This window comes from Diabrotica undecimpunctata, chromosome 9 (genome assembly GCF_040954645.1).
Source record: "Diabrotica undecimpunctata isolate CICGRU chromosome 9, icDiaUnde3, whole genome shotgun sequence".
Taxonomy (NCBI): domain Eukaryota; kingdom Metazoa; phylum Arthropoda; class Insecta; order Coleoptera; family Chrysomelidae; genus Diabrotica; species Diabrotica undecimpunctata.
Window position 1 is genome coordinate 124,514,369 of NC_092811.1, and position 20,679 is coordinate 124,535,047.

General features: G+C 31.4%; 1 protein-coding gene across 1 annotated transcript; it reads right to left on the reverse strand.

Moving 5' to 3' along the window:
- Positions 1–1,084: 1,084 nt before the first annotated feature.
- Tctp (translationally controlled tumor protein) lies at positions 1,085–18,834 on the reverse strand. Its single transcript, XM_072545192.1, has 3 exons — positions 18,676–18,834; positions 18,292–18,550; positions 1,085–1,465 (listed from the first exon to the last, which is right to left on the reverse strand). The coding sequence occupies exons 1-3, from the start codon at positions 18,701–18,703 to the stop codon at positions 1,234–1,236; spliced, it is 519 nt and encodes a 172-aa protein (XP_072401293.1). The 5' UTR covers positions 18,704–18,834; the 3' UTR covers positions 1,085–1,233.
- Between the last annotated feature and the right edge of the window lie 1,845 nt (positions 18,835–20,679).

Consider the following 20,679-nt stretch of genomic DNA (forward strand, 5'->3'; position numbering starts at 1 on the left):
TAAGTATTTAAAAATGACAATATACATAAAAAAATATACTACAATACAGTGCAACATAATTCAATATAATAATACAATACAAATTAAAATGCAATATTCATAAGTATTTAAAAATGACAATAATATACATTTTTCTACTTACGCATATGTTTAATTTACCATGTAATAATATTAATAAAAAAGTCCTCCCCGACTGGTAATCGAACCCCGGTCTCCCGCGTGACAGGCGGGGATACTGACTACTATACTACCGAGGACATGACACAAACGTATTTCAAAATTGACAGTTCTGGATCATACAGTGATTTATTGAGATTATTATTTTGAAATACAAAACACTAATATAATTATGAACATTTAATAAATAATACAAAACATATCACATAAATAATAATATTAATAAATATTTTATTGTATATATAATATTATATGTATATATATCTTTATATAATATATATAATATTAAATTATATATACCAAAGGAACATTTTTATATTCGAGAGAAAATATATCTTCTGTCTCTCTCTTACTCATTATCTTACATATGTAATGATTTCACAGATTCACTCCCATACAAATTTCCAACGTGGAGCGCGCGTATAGAAGTATAACTTCAAAAAAAGCCCACAGAGTAGAAAAAAACATTTTTGATGCCAATTATTTCACTTTTCTATAGTTTTGTTTCAACTATTTCTTTTGGAATACCTACTCTTCTGCTTCTAACAGTCCCACAATAAAAAGTTAGGCGATCTAATAGATATTTTACAAGAGTAATCTAACAAGCTATTCAATAACGTCAACACAACTTTATGAGAATGACCTTATTTTCCATATTGTTTTCTTTTCCACAGTAAACCATTACTTTATAGGTATAACCGCTGAAGGTACATAGTTTATATAATTTAACACCATATTTATAGTGTTTGTTTTTTATATATTGCCACATAGTCAAATGATCAAGCCACGGTACCATACTTTTATTAAAAATTTGTTTCAATTTGTGTTTATTTAACGACTATTACTTTATAATTACTTATAAAATTACTTGTATTCTATAGGTAGTGAAGATCAATAAAATAAGAACTCTTAGCAAAATCACTTTATTTCTTAAGAGATATAAACACTCTCACAACATACATTTTATCACTTTATTAAATAATTGTTGGAAAACACTGTTAAAGTATTGTAGATGATCGGTATATATTAAATAACAATGTTAATAATTTAAAACACCTAAAACTTCTCCTCATCCAGTCCATGTTTGAAGAACATCATAACAGGCACAGATTGCCCATCAATTTCTCTATATTCCATAAGACCTACCATACCGTCAATTTCCATTGACTCTCCTGTAAAGAATTGTAGTTCTTTAAACCTACTTAATATGTCCTTCATGACTTTGTTCATGTTAGATTTAAAAATGTCTACTTGATCAGGTGCTTTCTCTTCCAATTTTGCTACTAGTCTAAAAAAGAAAAAAAAAACAATTTATACTGAACATTATAGATCAAATCTGCAGATGATACAAGTTAATAAACATGCATTTAATATACATTTTGGAAAGTGTATTTCTTTAATGTGTTAAGTACCTATGAGCATTAGTAAGCTCAACAGCACTATTATCAGTACCTAAGATGACATAATTACAGTATACTCCCTCTATACAAACACGGTTATTACGAGGTTTCGCTTATAACGAGGTTCATTAGATGTCCTATGAAATTTCTATTGAACTATAACCCTCTATAGCGAGGCAAATTTGGTTATAACGAGAGAATAAAAATGGGTTTTTTATTTCTTTGTCCCGGCCGTGACTATAAATTAATACCCTTTTTAACTGCCGCCCGCAATAAACTGAACTGCCGCCAGCAATAAACTTCTTTGCAGTAAATACAACTGTTTCACATCTTTAGAAATTATGATAAATAGAATGATACTGGACAATTTAAAGCAGTCAAAAATGACAGACTTCTTCCAATTGCAGAAACAATAGTTTATGTTATCCGTGAAAATACTCTTTATACATTATGTAGTTGAAAAAAAAAAAATGTAAATACAGATTGACAATGAAAGTAAACATTTTTTTTTTCAAAAACGCCATTCAAACAATATTTAGCATCTTAAATTGCTCCGAATGGCTTCACTATAGGAAGTTAATGTTTTAGAAAACTACATATTTATATGTATGCACAGTATTATTGTTACCTGATATAACGAGATCGGCTTATAACGAGGTAATTAGTCTGCCATTTCAGTTCTCGTTATAGAGGGAGTCTACTGTACTAGCAGAGCACAATGAGGTAAAAATCTTTAAAAATGAGATGCCAATAAAAGTAGTGGACCAAATATATCAGTCTCCACCCCCCAATGTTTTTCTATTGTGATGTACCAAGTAAAGTGTTCGAGACTTTCTGAAGAATCTTGTAAGGACAATAATATTAATTACAAACATCTGGAACTGATCAGCACTGTAAGAAGAATGATCGGCACTATCAGATGAAGACAGGTCCACATGTGAATGAATGTGAAGAAAAAATATATTACATAAATAATGAAAATGTATCCAGTAATAAAGACACTGATAAAATAGTATGAACGCATATTAGGAAGGACAAAGTTCGTATGACCAATAATTGACAGGATATCATCATCATCAATAGCATTATAGCTCATTATGAGTCAAAGCCTTCTTCAGAACAATCTTCCATTCGCCCCTGTCTCTGGCAACTCTTCTCCATGCTTTAACTCCGATGGATTTTAGATCATCCTCTATTTTGATACCTAAGTTTTGGTTTTCCTCTGGCTCGTCTTCCCACTGGTACTCTTTGGTCGAAAATTTTTCTGATCATTGCATCTTCATCTCGCCTAATTACATGTCCTATCCATCGAAGGCGTGCTAAATTAATACATTTTACAACGTCAGGTTCCCCAAAACTTCTATATAACTCAAAGTTGTAGCGCCTACGCCACAAACCCTGTTCTTGGACTTCTTCATATATTTAGAATTTTTCTCTCAAAACGTTTAAGCAATTCTTAGTCGTTCTGTGTAAGTAACCACGTTTCTGACCCGTATGTTAACACTGGCCTTATTAATGTTTTATATATGGAAACTTTAATTTTTCTGGGTAGTTTTGGGGCCATATGTTTCCTCAAGCCATAAGTTTCCTCAATTGACAGGATATGCAAGGTTGAAAATAATGAAAAAGATCAAGGATATATTTAAGAGAATAAAAGAAATATAGGTGATATGACATTGAAACAAAATAAATAATAGGAAAATATTGAGGAAAAGGTGTGGAAAACACATTAGATCAGTGAGGATGATCTGCGAAAAAATGACTAAATTTGGATGTGTATAAATAATTTACCCTCTCAAATAGTGTTTGAACATTAATAAAAAAATTAAAATATTTAAAAGTTACTAAAACCATTGATTTTTTTCTACTTTCCTTGCTTATAACTTTAAAACAATTCATTTTTGGAGCAAAGTTATAATGAAATAAAATAGCAACAATTGAATTTTGTACAAGATATGGTTGGTTAAAAAGTCTTAATTTATCGCATTTGCTGCACAATAGCAATGATAGGAAAAGAGGGGGAACAAGCCTTTTCTTATTAAATGTTTTTCAACCACTTAGATTGCACTTAGGACCTTAATAATTCATCTGTTAAAAATTTTTTAACACAATACAGCACACCACACCAACAGCACACCAAATTGCATTGCTTAAAGTGACGAGGCTACAATGGCAAAAATCTGGCAACTTTTATATATTGTAACACTTCTCAATTTCATGAATGAACATAACATGTACTCAATGAACTCCTTTTTCAATAAAAAACCAAGCAGAAAATGGACATGGATGAGCCCCGATAAAAAGACAAAGAATGAAATAGATTATATCCTAACGAAGAATAGAAACCTAGTAGAAGACGTATAAGTATTAAATCAGTTTGACCTAGGAAGCGATCATAGACTAATAAGAACAAAACTAATAATTAACAAAAAACTAGAAAGAAAAAGAATACATGAAAAAAGATACAAATGGACATCTGAAGAAATCAAAAATAGTGAATTTAATAAAAAGATAGCGCATGCATTAAATCAAGTTAGCATGCAGCAGATAAACTCCAATGATATTGATGATTTGAATAACCTTATTACCGAAACAGTGAATAAAAGCCTTCTGCAACTGAAAAAACCAAAAACAACATACAATGAATTAGACAAAGAAATATTACAACAAATAAAAAGAAGGAAGATCTTAAATAAATCTAACAAAAGGGGAACCGACGAATATAGAGAACTTAATAGGCAGATTAGAAAAGGAATCAGACAACAAAAAAAAAAAGAAAACGAAAAATTAATAACAACAACTATTGAAAAAAATAAGAGTATGAAATGCCTCAGACCGACACTAGGACGACGTCAGATGATATCATTAATGGGAAAAGACGAAAATGAAATCACAACTAGAGAAAACATACTGACACGAATAGAAGAATTTTACACAGAACTTTACAGAACACAAAAAGAATATGAATATACTTAGAGTCACTCAACACGCGATGGAAAGAGCAATGCTAGGTATATCACTTAAGGACAAGAAAACAAACACATGGATAAGACAGAAAACCAAAGTCACTGATGTGGTGCAAAAATCATTAAAGTTGAAATGGGAATACGCTGGACATGTAGCTAGGAGCGATCTAAACAAATGGCACAGATCAATTTAACCTGGAGACCATACCAACACAAAACACCCAGAGGCAGACCTCCTATGAGATGGACAGATGATCTGAAAAGGACTGCCGAGAAAAATTGGCTACAAGTAGCGTACAATAAAAAACAATGGAAAGGAAGACTTGAAGAGGCTTATGTTCAGATGTGGACGTGAATGGCTAGACGAAGAAGAAGAACACTTTTTATAGAAACTAACTTTAATTGTGACAAAACGCAAAAATCGCATAAGAAAGCTGCACTCTTCACCTTTAAAACGCTTTTTGATTGTTGACGATAGGACACTCTGATCAAAAGATATCGAATTTTTACCATCAAATTAATACAAATTTGATTTAAAACTGATTCGCGCACGTAGCCGCGTCTGTTCAAGCGATATTTTTAAGAGAACGGATTATTTTATACAAAAAATTCTTCTGTTACATTTTTTATTTTTGTTTTTTCTCCTATGAGTGGGATGTTTTAAGGAGAAGTCAGGGGCAGGAATTACTTTTTTGCATATTTTTGGTGTCCCAAAAATAACATTCTCAGAAAAATTCAGCTTGTTATCATTTTTAGAGATTCAGTGGCATTTTCAGAGGTTCACTTCAGTATAAATAATCTAATTTATAACAAAACTAAAGAATTTCTGGCAATTGGTAATGCATTTATTCGATAGCTATATTCAATTTACGTCTGGTTAAAAAAAATTAATAAAATTGCTTCATTGGAAGCTGAAAAAACACATTTTTTTACATATACCGATTTTTATATTTGAAATTTATTTCCAACCTAATTTTTTGGTATTTTTCAAACAGAATACCGATGGTTTCCATTATTACATGTTAGAAATATCTTGAGAAAGAGCACAAATAAAAAGATTATCATCCTATTGTTTATAACTTCGTCGAATTTGTCTGGTTGTACATCAGAAACATCTGCTGATAATTCAACTTTTTTTCTTTTATAAGAAACGTGTTGCTGAGTCTTTTTCAACACTGTTTTCTGAATTTAATTTAAGCTAATAGTTACAGAGATGTTCCATTTGTTTATAAGATAAAAAATTGTTTGTTATTTTAAAACATTCCTGAGGCCATTCAAATAATCCAATTTCAATTCCATAAAGTATATTAGATAGGTAAAGTGTGTTTTTATAAGTAAAAAAATTGGCAAACTTCTAGATCTAGTTTTTTTGTACAAGATTTAAAAAAAATTCAATCAATTAAAAAAATTTAGATTGCAAAATTATTTTGCAAAATCTATTAAAAATCGATTTTAATGAAATTTCGTGGACTGTTTTATTATATTACAAAGATGTTTCATATGAATTATGAAGGTTTTAAGTGCAATCCAAGTAGTTGAAAAACATTGAATAAGAAAAGCCACGTTTGTCACTCTTTGTATTTATTGCTATTCTGCAGCAAGGGTAAGAAATTAATTGTCGCTATTTGTTTAACTTTAACAAAAGTACCAGCTGAATACAGCCGCAAATGTCAAAATGGAAAAAAATGTTTTGGTTTGGCAGTGTTTGCATGTTTTATAATGTATATGTTGTATGCTTCAAATATAAAGAGATAAAGCTTTAGAAAAGTACATTTTGATGATATTTTGTTACAAATTCTGCAATTATTAATTTATATAAAACAAGAACAGGTAAATATTTGTTTCTTTTGAGATTAATTGCAGTTAATTATTAGAAATTTTTGGGCAATGATTAGTTTAATGCATTGAACGTAATCAAACATATATTTGACATTAAATGTAAGATTAAATTATGTCTGTGTTGCCACATCGTCAGTTATTTCATACTTTCACTTATGAAGATAAACTAATGAGTACACTACATTAAACTAAACTTAACCCTTAAACGGCTAGCGTTACCATATCGTAACGGTAGACAACCTCATTTTAGAAGTGGCAACTTGTCAACACGCTTTTAGTATGTGAATGAACACATTGTTGGGTACAACGTCAACGTAAAATCTTTTTGGCAGTTTTATTCAAATTTTAAAAATTGTGGTAACAGTTACGAGCTTCCAAAGATGGACATCCGTCTAGAGTAAGTATTACTAAAACTTCTTTTTTATTGTTATGAAAAATACTTACAAAAGAGTATTTATAGATAGTTATTCTTCAGTTCTAGACCAAATTTTGTTATGAAAGTATTTCAAGTTCTATAATGTAACCTCAGAAATATTGGCGTTACCGTATGGTAACGCTAGCTGGTTTAGGGAGACAAAAAATATTGTACGTGTATAAATGTCTTGCGTGTTGAGTATGTGGTATATATGCGATCAGAAAAGCTAGGACTCTTGTTTATGTATTAATAATTGTCTAGTATATTCATTTGTTACTTTTAGGCGTGGGTTTACGCTGGAAGAAGCATTGCAAATGGTTTATGAAGACCTGGACGTTCATGAAATATTCATCGAGCCTCCTGATGCGAATGTCCTTACCGATGAGGATTCTGGTGATGAAGATGGTGGCGGATTTCTAGATAATTTAAGCGGTCGACAGTTGACACCAGGAGCTGAAATCGTCCCTCCTCGTGCTGTCAGAGCTTTTATCGATGTACCTGAATCGGAGCCAGTGTCAAATATCGTCCGCCCTGGGTCAGAAAAAATATCCTGGATTGAAGGTGACTTTGAACGTGTGAGCAGGTATTTTCCTAAACCAGATTATAGTAAATATAGTGATATGGACTATTTAGATATATTCGAGATGTTTGTTGATAGCGAAATAATTGAACTACTTGTGACTGAATCAAGAAAATACGCACTTTTCTGCAATAAACTGGATCCAAACATTTCTAACGAAGAAATGAAATGTGTAATTGGGATTATGATTGTTACAGGATATAATGAGTTACCTGGAAGGGACTTTTACTGGGATTCCAAACAAGATATGAAAAATATTTTAGTCACTGAATCTATGAGAAGAGATCGGTTTCGCCAAATTTTAAAATATTTGCACTGTGCCGACAACACACAGCCTGTACATGGTGACAAAATGTGGAAGCTACGCCCACTGATGGGCCTTTTGAAACGCCGCTTTATTGACAACTGGATACCTGAACAGAACTTGAATTACGATGGGGCTATGATCAAATACTTTGGGAAGCATTCATGTAAACAGTTTATTCGGGGTAAGCCCATCAGATTTGGGTATAAAATGTGGTGCCTAAACTCTGCTTCTGGTTATTTGGTGAACTTTGATATATATCAAGGAAAAAACCCAAAGTCAAACACTAGTTACGAAAGCAATTTTGGAAAATGTGCTGCTCCTCTACTTTGCATGATAGATGAATTTTCGGATGATATAAAAAGGCTCCGGTTCACATTTTACTTCGACAATCTCTTCACAAGCTTTGTTATATTCCTTGAAACAAAGAGGGTATGATGGTACGGGAACTATGAGGGAAAATAGAATTCCTACAAGTTGTGAGTTACCTAAAAAAAGTATTATTTCGAAATCGAAAAAAAGAGGAGACACGATATCTGTCATCGACAAAGAAGATGCAATAATATTAGTCAAGTGGATGGATAATAATGTAGTGACAGTAGCATCTACATGTCATGGCGTCAATCCAGTCACTCAAGTAAAACGCTACTCTCGAGCCGAAAAAAAAATTATTCAAGTACCACAACCTTATCTGATTTCTGAATATAATCGATTTATGGGAGGCACTGACTTCATGGACCAGCAGATATCCAGATACAGGATTTCAATTCGTAGAAAGAAGTGGTGGTGGTCAATTTTTACTTAGCTACTAGAAGCTGCTATAGTCAATGCTTGGTGTATATCCAAGAAGTGTAAACATCAAACACAGCTTACCCAACTAGAATTCAGACGAGAGATTGCTCAAGCCTATCTGATAAAATATGGCATGGCTTCAAAAGGTGCTGGAAGACCTGCGGCTGCTAAATCAAGTTTATCTTTTAATAGGGTTTCGGATAACTTGAGATATGACAGAACAGACCATTTTTTGATAAACATCCCCAATAATAAGAGGCGTCGATGTGCTGGAGAAGGTTGTAGCTCAAGTATTCGTACTATGTGTGTCAAATGTGATGTAGGATTATGTCTAAGAGTGCAATATAATGTTTCACAGCCCAAAGTGATAATTTTCTTGTCCAAAAATTTTTTGTATACCCTAACCGGCTAGCGTTACCAAAACGTAACGACTATTTTTTTTTAAAATTACATATATTTTGAGAAAAATACTTGTACCAATATGTTAAATAAAGTGTTTTGACCAATATTTATGATTTTTCCTTTCCTTTTTTGCAAAAAATAAATTTCGCCGTTGAAGGGTTAAATTTATTTTAAAACTTCTTTATTTGTCAAAGCTGAATTGCCACAAATACAAATAACTTACAATGTTTAGCTGCATTTAAAGTAAAAAAGATATTTATGAATGCTGTTTCATATTTATTCAAAATTTGTAGCTTCTCATATAACAATTTATAATTTCGTAAAAGTATCTTTATATTTAAAACATTCTTATACATTATACAAAAAAAATATGGCAACACTGTAACATTTGGTTATGTTCAGTGCATTAAACTAATCATTAGCCAAAAATTTTTTTGGCAATTGCTTTTTGATAGAGTAGCGGATAGATTTGGCAATTTTCAAACCACCAGTTACCAAATTGCAACATGTTTGCAATTAATCTCAAAAGAGACAAATATTTACTTGTTATTGTTTTATATAAATTCAAAATTGCAGAATCCATAGCATAATAATCAAAATATATTTTTTTAAAACTTTCATTATATTTTAAGCATACAACATATCGTCGGCTTACTGCCAAAGCCCAATAACTCCACTTTTTGTCAATTCTGAGTTAAGTACGCCTTTGTACTTAATAATTATCAAAGAATGTACTGATGAAACCAGACACGTCCAGACAGATTTTAAAAATGTGAGAAACAGAAGGGTCTCAAAACAACTAACTCATATGATGACACTTTTATTCAGCCAAAAACAGATATGTGCAGTTGTCTGTTAAAATAAAATAATATTTTATCATTTACAATATTATAGTTCTGCCAAAACCAGACAAGTGCAAGTTAAGTTATTTTCACTGTACTATTTCGGTATATTTCATGATAACTGTCTTTAGTTCTCAGCGTAATATGATATTGCACGTAGATAATTCGGTAGGTATTTAGAAATTTGCAGATATGCAATTCTTCTCCAGTAAATGTCTGGACTTGTCGACGCCCGTGTATCTTCAATTTTAAACATTTTAAACATAGATAGATTTATTTTGTGTTACAGTTGGTGAATTTTTTTGTTAATTTGTGGAAAAGTTTTATTAGTTAAAAATGTCTTCCCGTTGTTCTCGTATATTAAGCATGGCATTAGAAGCTGAATTACTTAATGGTAAGTGTTGATCATAATATCAGGTTTTTATTTTAATATCGGTATTTACGTTTTTTTATTAGACGATGGAATGGTGGTAGATGGCAACTTGTGTGCTAATTTAGACACTGATGTTATCGATAATAATTCGTTACAATCAAAAAAAGAGGAAACTGTCGAATTATCTCCATTTGGAATACCAATAGGTTTAAATAGCTCGAGTATTACGACAGAATCTGGTTTCGATGATTTAGACCTCGACAAAGAAAGAGAAATTAATGATTTGGCAATGATTTTAGATGATTCTGATTGCTCCATAAAAGAGAAAGATTATGTGCCTGTATCAGACAGCTCATTGGAAATAAGTAGTTTGGAAACAAGAAAGTTTTTTTTCCATTTTTTGAGTTCCATGGCTCGTTGAGTAACTCCGAGTTTATTCGCGGATTTTTGCGTCAATAAGTTTGTATGGGCAAAACACATTGGTTATAAACCTTTCGCTTGAGACACATGGGAACTTTTTAGAATATGGCTTAGCTTGCTAAATGCTGCACAAGTCAAGCCTATTGGCCTCTATATTTCATGTGTTTGATTGTCTCTGCTTATCCTGATCTCGTGTCCCAGATATTTATAAGTGTCTGTTTGTAGTATAGTATTTTTTTAGTAAATTTTGGTAAATAGAGATTTGTTTTCGTTTGCAAATTTAAGGTCTTTCTTGCTATTTTACTAAATAATTTTAATTTTAGGTAGTTCAGAGGGTAACCTTACCCTAAATAATACTTTGCCGAAAGATGTTACACAATCAATTACACGCTGGAAAAAATGTGACCCCAGCAAACATTAAAAAACGTCAAAAGCTTGAAGCCAAGGCACCTAAATCGATTGATTGCAGTAAATGCCGCTTCAGATGTACAGATAAATTCTCTCAAGATGCGAGAAGCGTGATCTGTGCAAATTACTGGTCGACTGATTTTAACCGTCGAAAAGATTTCATTTTAAGTGAAGTTGAAAGCCATGTTCCTGAACGAAGAAGAGCAAAAGCAGGAAGTGTTAAGAAACAACGAGCAGATTCTAAAAAATATTTTCTTGAACTTGACAATCATAGAATAAGAGTCTGTAGACTTTTTTATAAAAACACTTTGTGTATGCAAAGACGTTGTTGAACATGCCTTCAGGTTTAAAGGAGAAGGAGGTTTATTTGTTGGCAATGACAAAAGGGGTAAAAATGTATCCCATAATAAAACAGCTGATTCTGATTTAGAAGTCGTTAAAAAACACATTGAAAGCTTTCCCACTATGGAATCCCACTACACTAGACAATCTACGAAGAGGCAGTACCTTGACTGCAAATTGAGTATTGCAAAAATGTACAGCTTGTATAAAGAGATGTGCGAAAATGAGAATCTAACGCCGGTTTCCCAAATAACTTATAGAAGAGTATTCTGCAACAATTATAATATGTCTTTTTTCACACCTAAAAAAGATCAATGTCAGATATGTGCCAAATATAAGACAGCTGATTTGGAGAAAAGGAAGGAATTGGAAGAGAATTACGAAAGTCACATTATGCGAAAGAACGATTGTTACAGGGCCAAAATGGAAGATAAAGAAAGAGCACATAGAGAGAGTAACTTTATGTGCTGCACTTTTGATCTGCAATGAGTATTACAGATTCCAAGTAGAGATGTAAGTCCGATGTATTATAGCCGTAAGATTTGTACTTACAACTTAACGGTGTATGAGTTGGCAATACCCAACAACTCATACTGCTTTTCATGGACCGAGCTAAATGGAAAAAGAGGAAGCCTGGAAATCGGTACGTGTCTATTTTTTTATTTTTTTATTTATTTATTAACGGGATACCACCCAATTCAATATATACACAAAGTATTACAAGTATTATCTAGTGATACAATAATTACAAAGATATAGCAAATATGTATGAAAATAATTGGCGATGCAGCCATATAGAAAAAAAAACGAATATTAAAACTATATAAAGCACATAGCAAATACAAATTACATAAAATTACAAAATTTTTTTTAAACACATTCTACAGACATTTTCCGAAGCGCACAGCAACAAATCAAAGTCTATTCTATTTCCATTTAGAATGATTCTACTCAGTGGAGAATGCCTACCAAAATTAGAGCGATGAAATTTAATTGCAAAATTATGAGATGTTCTAGTAACTCTAGAGGGAACATTAAAGTCGATTAGAGACAGTAGATCATTGCAATTAATTTTTGAATTCAGTAGTTTATGAAGAAACAAAACATCAGCATATATCCGTCTGGAAGATAGCCTAGGAAGGTTTAATGTATTTCTAATTTCTGAGTAGGAATGGTCGCTTAAAGGTTTGTGTAATTTAAAACTTAAGTACCTAATGAATTTATTTTGGACTTTTTCAAGCTTGGGCAATACTCAAGAACAGATCTTACTAGGGAAATGTAAATCAGTCTGATGGAATTAATGTTATGCAAACATCTAGAGGTTCTAATAATGAAGCCTAACATTTTAAATGCCTGGTTATTCACATAATCAAAATGAGCGCCAAAATTTAGTTTGGAATCTAATTGAACACCTAGATCTCTTACAGTTGAGACAGCCTTCAGTGGTTCTTCAGCTAATTTGTAATTATAAGAGAGGTTGTTAATTCTTCTACAGAAACTAATAAAGTGACATTTTCCAACATTAATGCTCATTTGGTTCCAATTGCACCATGCCATAATTTTGTTAATATCAATTTGGAGTTTTTCACAATCTGAGACATCTTCGACAATTCTATAGATTTTTAAATCATCAGCAAATAGCAAAAATTTAGAGTTAATTTGAGATTTAATGTCATTAACAAATATATTAAAAAGGAAAGGCCCTAAGTGGCTTCCTTGTGGAACACCAGATGTTACGGAGATCTCACTAGATTGAAAGTGTTTAATTTTAACAAGTTGTATTCTGCTAGTTAGGTAACTACATAACCAGTTATACAGATTGCCTGTAAATCCAATAGTTTTAAGCTTGTTACACAACAATTTATGATTCACAGTGTCAAATGCTTTGGAGAAATCTGTATAAATAGCATCCACCTGTAGTCTCCTTTCCAAAGCATCAGATATGTATTGCGTGAAAAGTAAAAGATTTGTCGAAGTTGATCTACCTGAAAGAAAACCATGTTGCTCTTCAATTAGTACATTGCATAAAGGTGTTTTAATAGAGTCACATATTATACTCTCTAGTATTTTAGGAATAGAAGAAAGAATGCTTATTGGTCTGTAGTTAGCTATGTTACTCCTGTCACCTGATTTATGAATAGGAACAATAAAACTAGATTTCCACAAACTTGGACAAATACCTGAATCAAGTGAATGAGAAAACAGAAAATACAAGGGATGGGTTAAAGTACATCTACATTTTTTTAATAGTATGGGTGGAATTCCATCTGGCCCTGAGCCCTTATAAATGTCCAAATTGGCTAATTTTTCAAATATGATTTCAATAGATACATTACAAGAATTTAGACTCACTGTTTTCTCATACTCTAAGATGGGCTGTATTAAATCATCATCATTTGCTCTGTAAATATTTTGAAAGCATTGCGCAAAGCTATTAACGATATCCGCACCATTATTAAGCATTGTGTTTCCAAAAAACATTGTGTTTGGTATACCATTATTTTTGCGTTTGCTGTTAACAAAATTCCAAAAGTGCTTTACGTTTGAACTAATTCTAGATTCAGTTTGACTTATATAAATTTCATGACATGACCTGCTTAGTTCTTTGCATTTGGTTCTCAAGGAAGAGAAAAGTAGATAATCGTCCCAAGAATTTGTTTGTTTATATATCTTGTGAGCAATTTTTTTCCTAAATATTAATGATTTTAGGTCATTAGTCATCCAACGAGGAAATTTGGGATTTTTTAATCTTATACGTGGTATTGAACAATTGACACCAAACTGCAATATGGAGTAGAACAGTTCCGTGGCTTCGTTAATATCTCTGCAAATACCTAAAACGTTCTCCCAGGAGATACTAGCAAGATACATATTAAGAGCAACATAGTCTCCTCTCCTAAAATTGAAGGCAAAACTATCATATTGAAGCTCGGGCATATTATCTTTTATAGCTAAAGAAATTGATAACGCAGGATGATAACGATCACAAGGCAATAAGTAATCGTTAGCAATTTCAACTGTTACATTTTCATTATCATTTGCAAAAACTAGGTCAAGTAAAACTCCGTTGCAATTTGTGATTTGATTGAGCTGAAATAGGTTATGAAATGCAAAAGTATCAACTAAAGTATCAGTAGCAGTGTTACTATTATTACTAAAGACACCTCTTTCATCATGGTACCATTCGCTGTTTGGCAGATTGTAGTCTCCTGTTAGAATGAACTTGTGTTCAGGAAAATTGCTACAGACAGATTCTACACTAATGCAATGATTCTCATAGCATATTAAGGCTGAATTAGGCGGAAGATAAACTGTACCAAGTATATAGCATTGATTCAGAGTGCAAACTTCGACAAACAGTTCCTCCAAGTGAGCATGTGGTAATAGAATAGACCTCGATGAGTAACATTTTTTAACTGCAATAAGGACACCCCCTCCAATTACTTTAACACTAGTTAATGGAGAGCGGTCCTTTCGATATATATTAAAATCTAAAAGTCCCAATTCGTCACTACTGATACCATCACACAACCACGACTCAGTAAATATAAGCACATCATAGTCAGTTGTAGCAGCACTTTCTTCAAGAGCACCAAGCTTAGTTCTAATTCCTCTAACATTCTGATAATATACTGATAGTTCATTAGACACAATGTGGGAGGTACCCCTGGAATTCAGTTTTTTTTCTGGATTACTATTTTTGGTACGCCACGAATGTACCTAATGGTAAGATTTTCTTCACCTTTTGAAACCCTATCTGCCAAATTAGTACGAAGTTCACTAAGGTATTTTCTCTGTAGATAGGTGGAATCGGAGCTAATCTTAATATTGGATGCAGCAAGTTTATTTTTATTTTTTAAAATTGATAGTGCTACATTCTTATTTTCAAGGACTACTTTAAGTGGACGTGACATATTATGCTTGATATTACCAAGTCTAATTACTTTTTTAACTTGAATATTGGGATTGATCACGCTTAAAGTTTGTTTAACTATCTTCATATCTTCTTCAATTCTTGCTGGTGCTGTGCTAGAGTTGGTTTCATGGAGGTTATAAATAATAATATTATTTTCACGGAATTTACGTTCCTCCACTTCCTGGATGATGGTGTCAAGATCTGTGGCTTTGTTATCTCTAGGCAGTTCTAGTGAGCTAATTTTATCAATAAGTTGTTCCACCTTTTGTTCAAGAGAACTGATTTGCTTCTTCATCATAGGAATAATTTTAATACCCTCCTCACAGGATTCGCAAAAAAGTTTAAGGACTCTTCTACCCTTCAACTCCAACACCCTGATTTCTGATGCTGTCAGATTGGCACATTGATGATGAATATTCTGATTGCAACCATCACAAACCCAATATTCACCACCCTTGACATCCAACAAACATTTTGTGCATGACATATTTAAAAAATTTTAGATCAAGTACTGGCCTATCTTCTAAATATATTATTTGTAGAAGTACTGATAACTTTTTATGAAGAGTACTTAAGTTTTTGTTGAACTCAATTAGGAGAATATGTGCTTCTAATTGCAAATAAATGCAATTTCTGGAACATTCACTAATAAATATGAAAAATAACTTACAGATTAATAGGGTCTGAACTTTTACGGGTTTTCTGATACCAAACAACACATTAATCACTAATAAATATCACTTAAATTGTACATCATTAACAGAGCAGAAAAATATGTGTGACTTGTAGTAGATATTGTTAATTAGTGTTTTTAGTTAGTGTCTATTAAATTAATTAGTGTCTATTAAAGTATATCGATAAACTCTCGACAGATATTACTGAACTTTCTCTTTTCTCTGACACTTGCAGCGGACAGAACAGCAATCAGAATATTAGTGCCTTGCTTTTGTATTTACTACAAACAAATCCCAACTTATCTGTGATAGAACAAAAATTTCTCGAGAGTGGACATAGTTACATGGAGGTAGACAGCATGCATAGTGCTATAGAAAAGGCGCAAAAGTATGTTCCAGTTTACACCATGCATGATTGGCTTAATATTTTCCATATGGCAAGGACGTGTAGATCTGGCAAGAAACCGTATATTGTAGAAGAACTGAAGTATAAGAACTTTTTTGACTTAGAGGCCCTGTCAAAACTAATAATGAAAAATCGAACAAAAAATACAAATGGAGAAAAAGTTAACTGGCTACAAGTAAAATGCTTGAAATATTTAAAATCCAAACCAGGCATTGTGTTGTACAGGTACGATCACAGTTCGGAATACAAAGAAATAAAAATTTTTGGTAAAGGTCGTCCTCTTAATCTGAGAGAAATAGATTTTAAAAAGGCATACTCCAAACCTCGACCCATCAGTTTAAAAAAAAAAACAGGATATATTAAAACTGTGCAAAACAGGAGTCATTCCAGATGAATTTCATCAATACTATGTCGTTATCGACCTCGAACGACATCGACGACAGTATACCTGAGCCTGATATGGAGGACAGTGATGTTCAAAGCGACCTGGAAGTTGACTAAATTTGTACAGCCAAAACCCGACAAGTGCCGGAAAAAAAAAATGTTTTTTTTTACTTTTTTTTAACTTTTGCTTCATTTTAATAATTTTTTTACAAAATGTTTTGTTTATAATGTTATTTACTTTAATATTTTTCAGTCATTAAATCATTTTTAAATTGACACGATTTTTCATTTCAAATTAAAGTTTAAAACGTAGATTTCTCAAAACTTTAAAAAGTGGAGTTAGTTGGTTTTGGCAGTAAGCCGACGATATGCATTATAAAAACATCCCAACACTGCCAAACCAAAATATTTTGTTCCATGGTTGACATTTGTGGCTATATTTAGGTTGACCTTTCCTTAAACTTAACCCACTATTTTATTTTATTAGGACTTTGCTTCAAAATGAATTGTTTTAAGATTATAAGCAATAAAAGTCAATGATTTTAGTAATTTTTAAATAAATTAATCTTAATTACTATTTAAATGGGAATAGGCCACAATTAAAGGTTAACATATGTTTATTGACATTTCAATTTCCACTTCAGAAATCATTCTCAAAATACAAACATTAGTACAATTTTACTAATGTTTGTATTTTGAGAACAATTTCCTAAGTGGAAATTGAAACGTCAATAAACATACTTTAACCTTTAATTGTGGCTTAAAATAGTAATTACTTTAAAATGCCACAAGAAAATAGCTTCAGAACAATATAAATTAATCTTTTTATTAATGTTCCCGATTTGAGTGTGAGGATAGGATAAGTCAATTACTATTACTTAAGTTATCACATAACTATTGCTGCAAAAATCTAAATACCTCCTCTCACATCCACCTTAAAACAGATCTGCAATAGTCTACATGAGAATTAAAAAAAATCAGATTGATGGTTTTCTAAAAACAGAGAGTAAGCATACATTTTATGACCAATACTCAGCAACAAATATTTCCACATCAAACTGGACTCATCTACATTACGCTTTGAAATATTACCAACAGATATTACTTCCTTATGCTATTACTGAGATCAAAATAATAACTTATGGTCTATATACGAAAAGAATCTATTTTCCATTATATTCAATGAATTATGTACTGGACAAAAATACTTAACAAAGTACAGCATAACCATATCAGTAAAATATGTTATTGTTTTTGAAATTTTGTAAGTCTTAAGATAAGACAAAGGTAAAATACATTTGTTTATAGTGTGCACTGTGCAGCAATCACTTTTAATTTGCTGATAGCTAAATTTTACTTCTAGAAAGTTACATATTACATCAAAGAATATATATGACTACTATCAAACTTTCTAGTGATTAAAAACTAATAAATACTGTATTAATGATTTTTAAATATTTTATTGAAATGCAACTTTAAAATAATTACTAATAATTTGTTCCTGAACAAAAAAGCACAGTATATTACTTAAAAATTGAACGATTTAAAGCAATTACAATATACTGCAGATTATAATACAAAAATATGAAAATAAACAAATATTGACAGCTACGTCAATTTTACAAAAATAACTGATATTAAAAATACTCACTTTTTCATGTAATCCTTAAGATATGCGGTGTAAGATTTTTTATCTCCAAAGGCGTATGTTTCACATAATCTGTGATTAAGAACTATATCGACACCAGATTCTACGCCATCTTCGGTGCCTTCATCGGCTTCCTCGGCAGAAGGGTTAGCGCCATCCAGTAGGATATCACCCTGTTTCCTTTGTATAAGTTTTCCATAAACTTCATAAACGACTTCGTCAACTAACTTCATTTTGTAGGTGTCGGAAAACATTTCGTCTCCTAAAATACAGAAACGTCAAAATGAGAAACTGCTGTTACGTTTTAGTTTTATACGAAAATATTATATAAAGAACCAAAAATAAATGCTTAAAACAATACTCCATTATGTTGTAAACAATAAATACCTGTGAAAATGTCTTTGTAGATTCTCATTTTTACGGATTATTCGGATTTTGTTGTCAATAAGACCTTCTGCCTTGAGAGCGCAGAAAAAAAGAACCTTTCAACTTCAACTCATAACTCAGCTGTCAACAGTCATTTATGGATATTTTCGATAGTGCTGCCACATTGCAGATTTCTATACATAGATAAGAGGGTTAGGTAGAATGCACTCTCTATAGACTAAACTGGTCACGAATTCTAGCGCCATCTACATTTTTGGAAGCCAACTAATCTCCATAAATTGAAAGATCTCTGTAACGTTATGACGATTGCCGCGAAATTCAAATCTGTTTAGCGCCCTCTGGGATCTTGAAAGCTAACTAATAATTGGAAGATCTTCGCTAGGCATACCAAATTCCATATGTGCAATCTTTCAATTTTTAGTTTTTGCAAAAAAAATATTTTTATTGCAAAAACAAAAAATTAATAACATGCACATATCAAATTTAGCATGAGCAGCGACGATATTAAAATAATGGGAAGTATATATGGACAAAGTAAGAACAATAATAAAACCAACAAATGACAGTAATAATTATTATTTATTGCAATAAATCTCGAGTATATTAAATTGTTTTGACAACACAAATTCTTCATCACATTGGAGTATTACACTAGAATAGAAATATGCTTTATTGTCCTTGAAAATTGTACAATTTTATAAACAAATCTTAAAAACAGTGGAAAAACAAAACAATAACAAATATAATTTACTAAAATTACATAAATTGTCAATATAAATTAAAAAAATTAGTAAAACAAAAACAATCTATTGCAAATTTTAAATAAATTGCAAATAATCAATCTTAAGAACTAATAAATTTATACCTTTGGAATTATTCACATTACCTTGATCAACTAGAGTTGAGGGAACAAAAATAAATTTTACACTAAAACTATCTATTAAAAACTAAAATAATCTATTCAAAAAAATGTCTATTAAAAACTGAAATAGGAAACATTTACTTCACTTGAGTAAAAAATAAAAACGTAATAAATTTATATTGTATACAAGAAAATGGCACAAACACCCAAACACATGCAAAATACAACCTATAAACACAACTGTCCAACTTGAAACTCAATATTCTTCTTTCTTTTTTACTTAGCCTTCTACCACATATACTAGCGATCCAGTTTAAATAAGCGCCAGGCGCCATCTCTTTTTTTGGAAGCCTACTATATATATGTAACCATTTTTTTCTATTGAGTTCGCAGGGCATGTTTCTATATAAATCTATGTGGTCAAAATAAAAAGAGATAATTTTATTTTAAAACGTTTTATTTGTATATTTACGATAAAAACTATGAAACAATCATTTTTAGTTATAAATATTGAGTTAAACTAGACAGTCTATGGCAATATATTTTAAAGGAAAAAACTTAATATGTTAAAATACCTTGTTTATTTTCCGAAAACAATCATAAACTTTTTAAAATTAAGGAAAACATTCTTTATTCTAAGTATGTAATTAATTTTATAAAAATTAATGGGGAAATCCCCAACCAGTAGTTGGCTGTATACCATAGTTAAAAAACTTATACAGAAGTAAAAAACTTCAAAATTTGTATCTTGGTATAAAAACATTTAATTTAAAACTTGTTAAAAGTGTCGTCCAAAATTTATAGATGCAGATGCATAACTTTTTCGATCTATAAATATCGCCAAAAAAACGTAAAAAACGAGTGTGTCAATCAAATTCTAGAATATTCACAGACGAGGGTGTAAGAAGTATTCTACGGAGAATTGTTCATTGTGAATTTTTCATGAAAAATTTGCCGCCATTCTTAAAGCATATACATAACTTCATACAAGGTAATGAGAATATACAGCCGTTGTCTCTTTCTACTTTATACAGACTTCTGCGATACTACGATACAAAACAGTCGTGATGCTTTTCTCAAAGGTTTAAGTACTGGCTTAAAAGCACCTACTAAACGAGGTCCACGATATGTTTTATTGCATG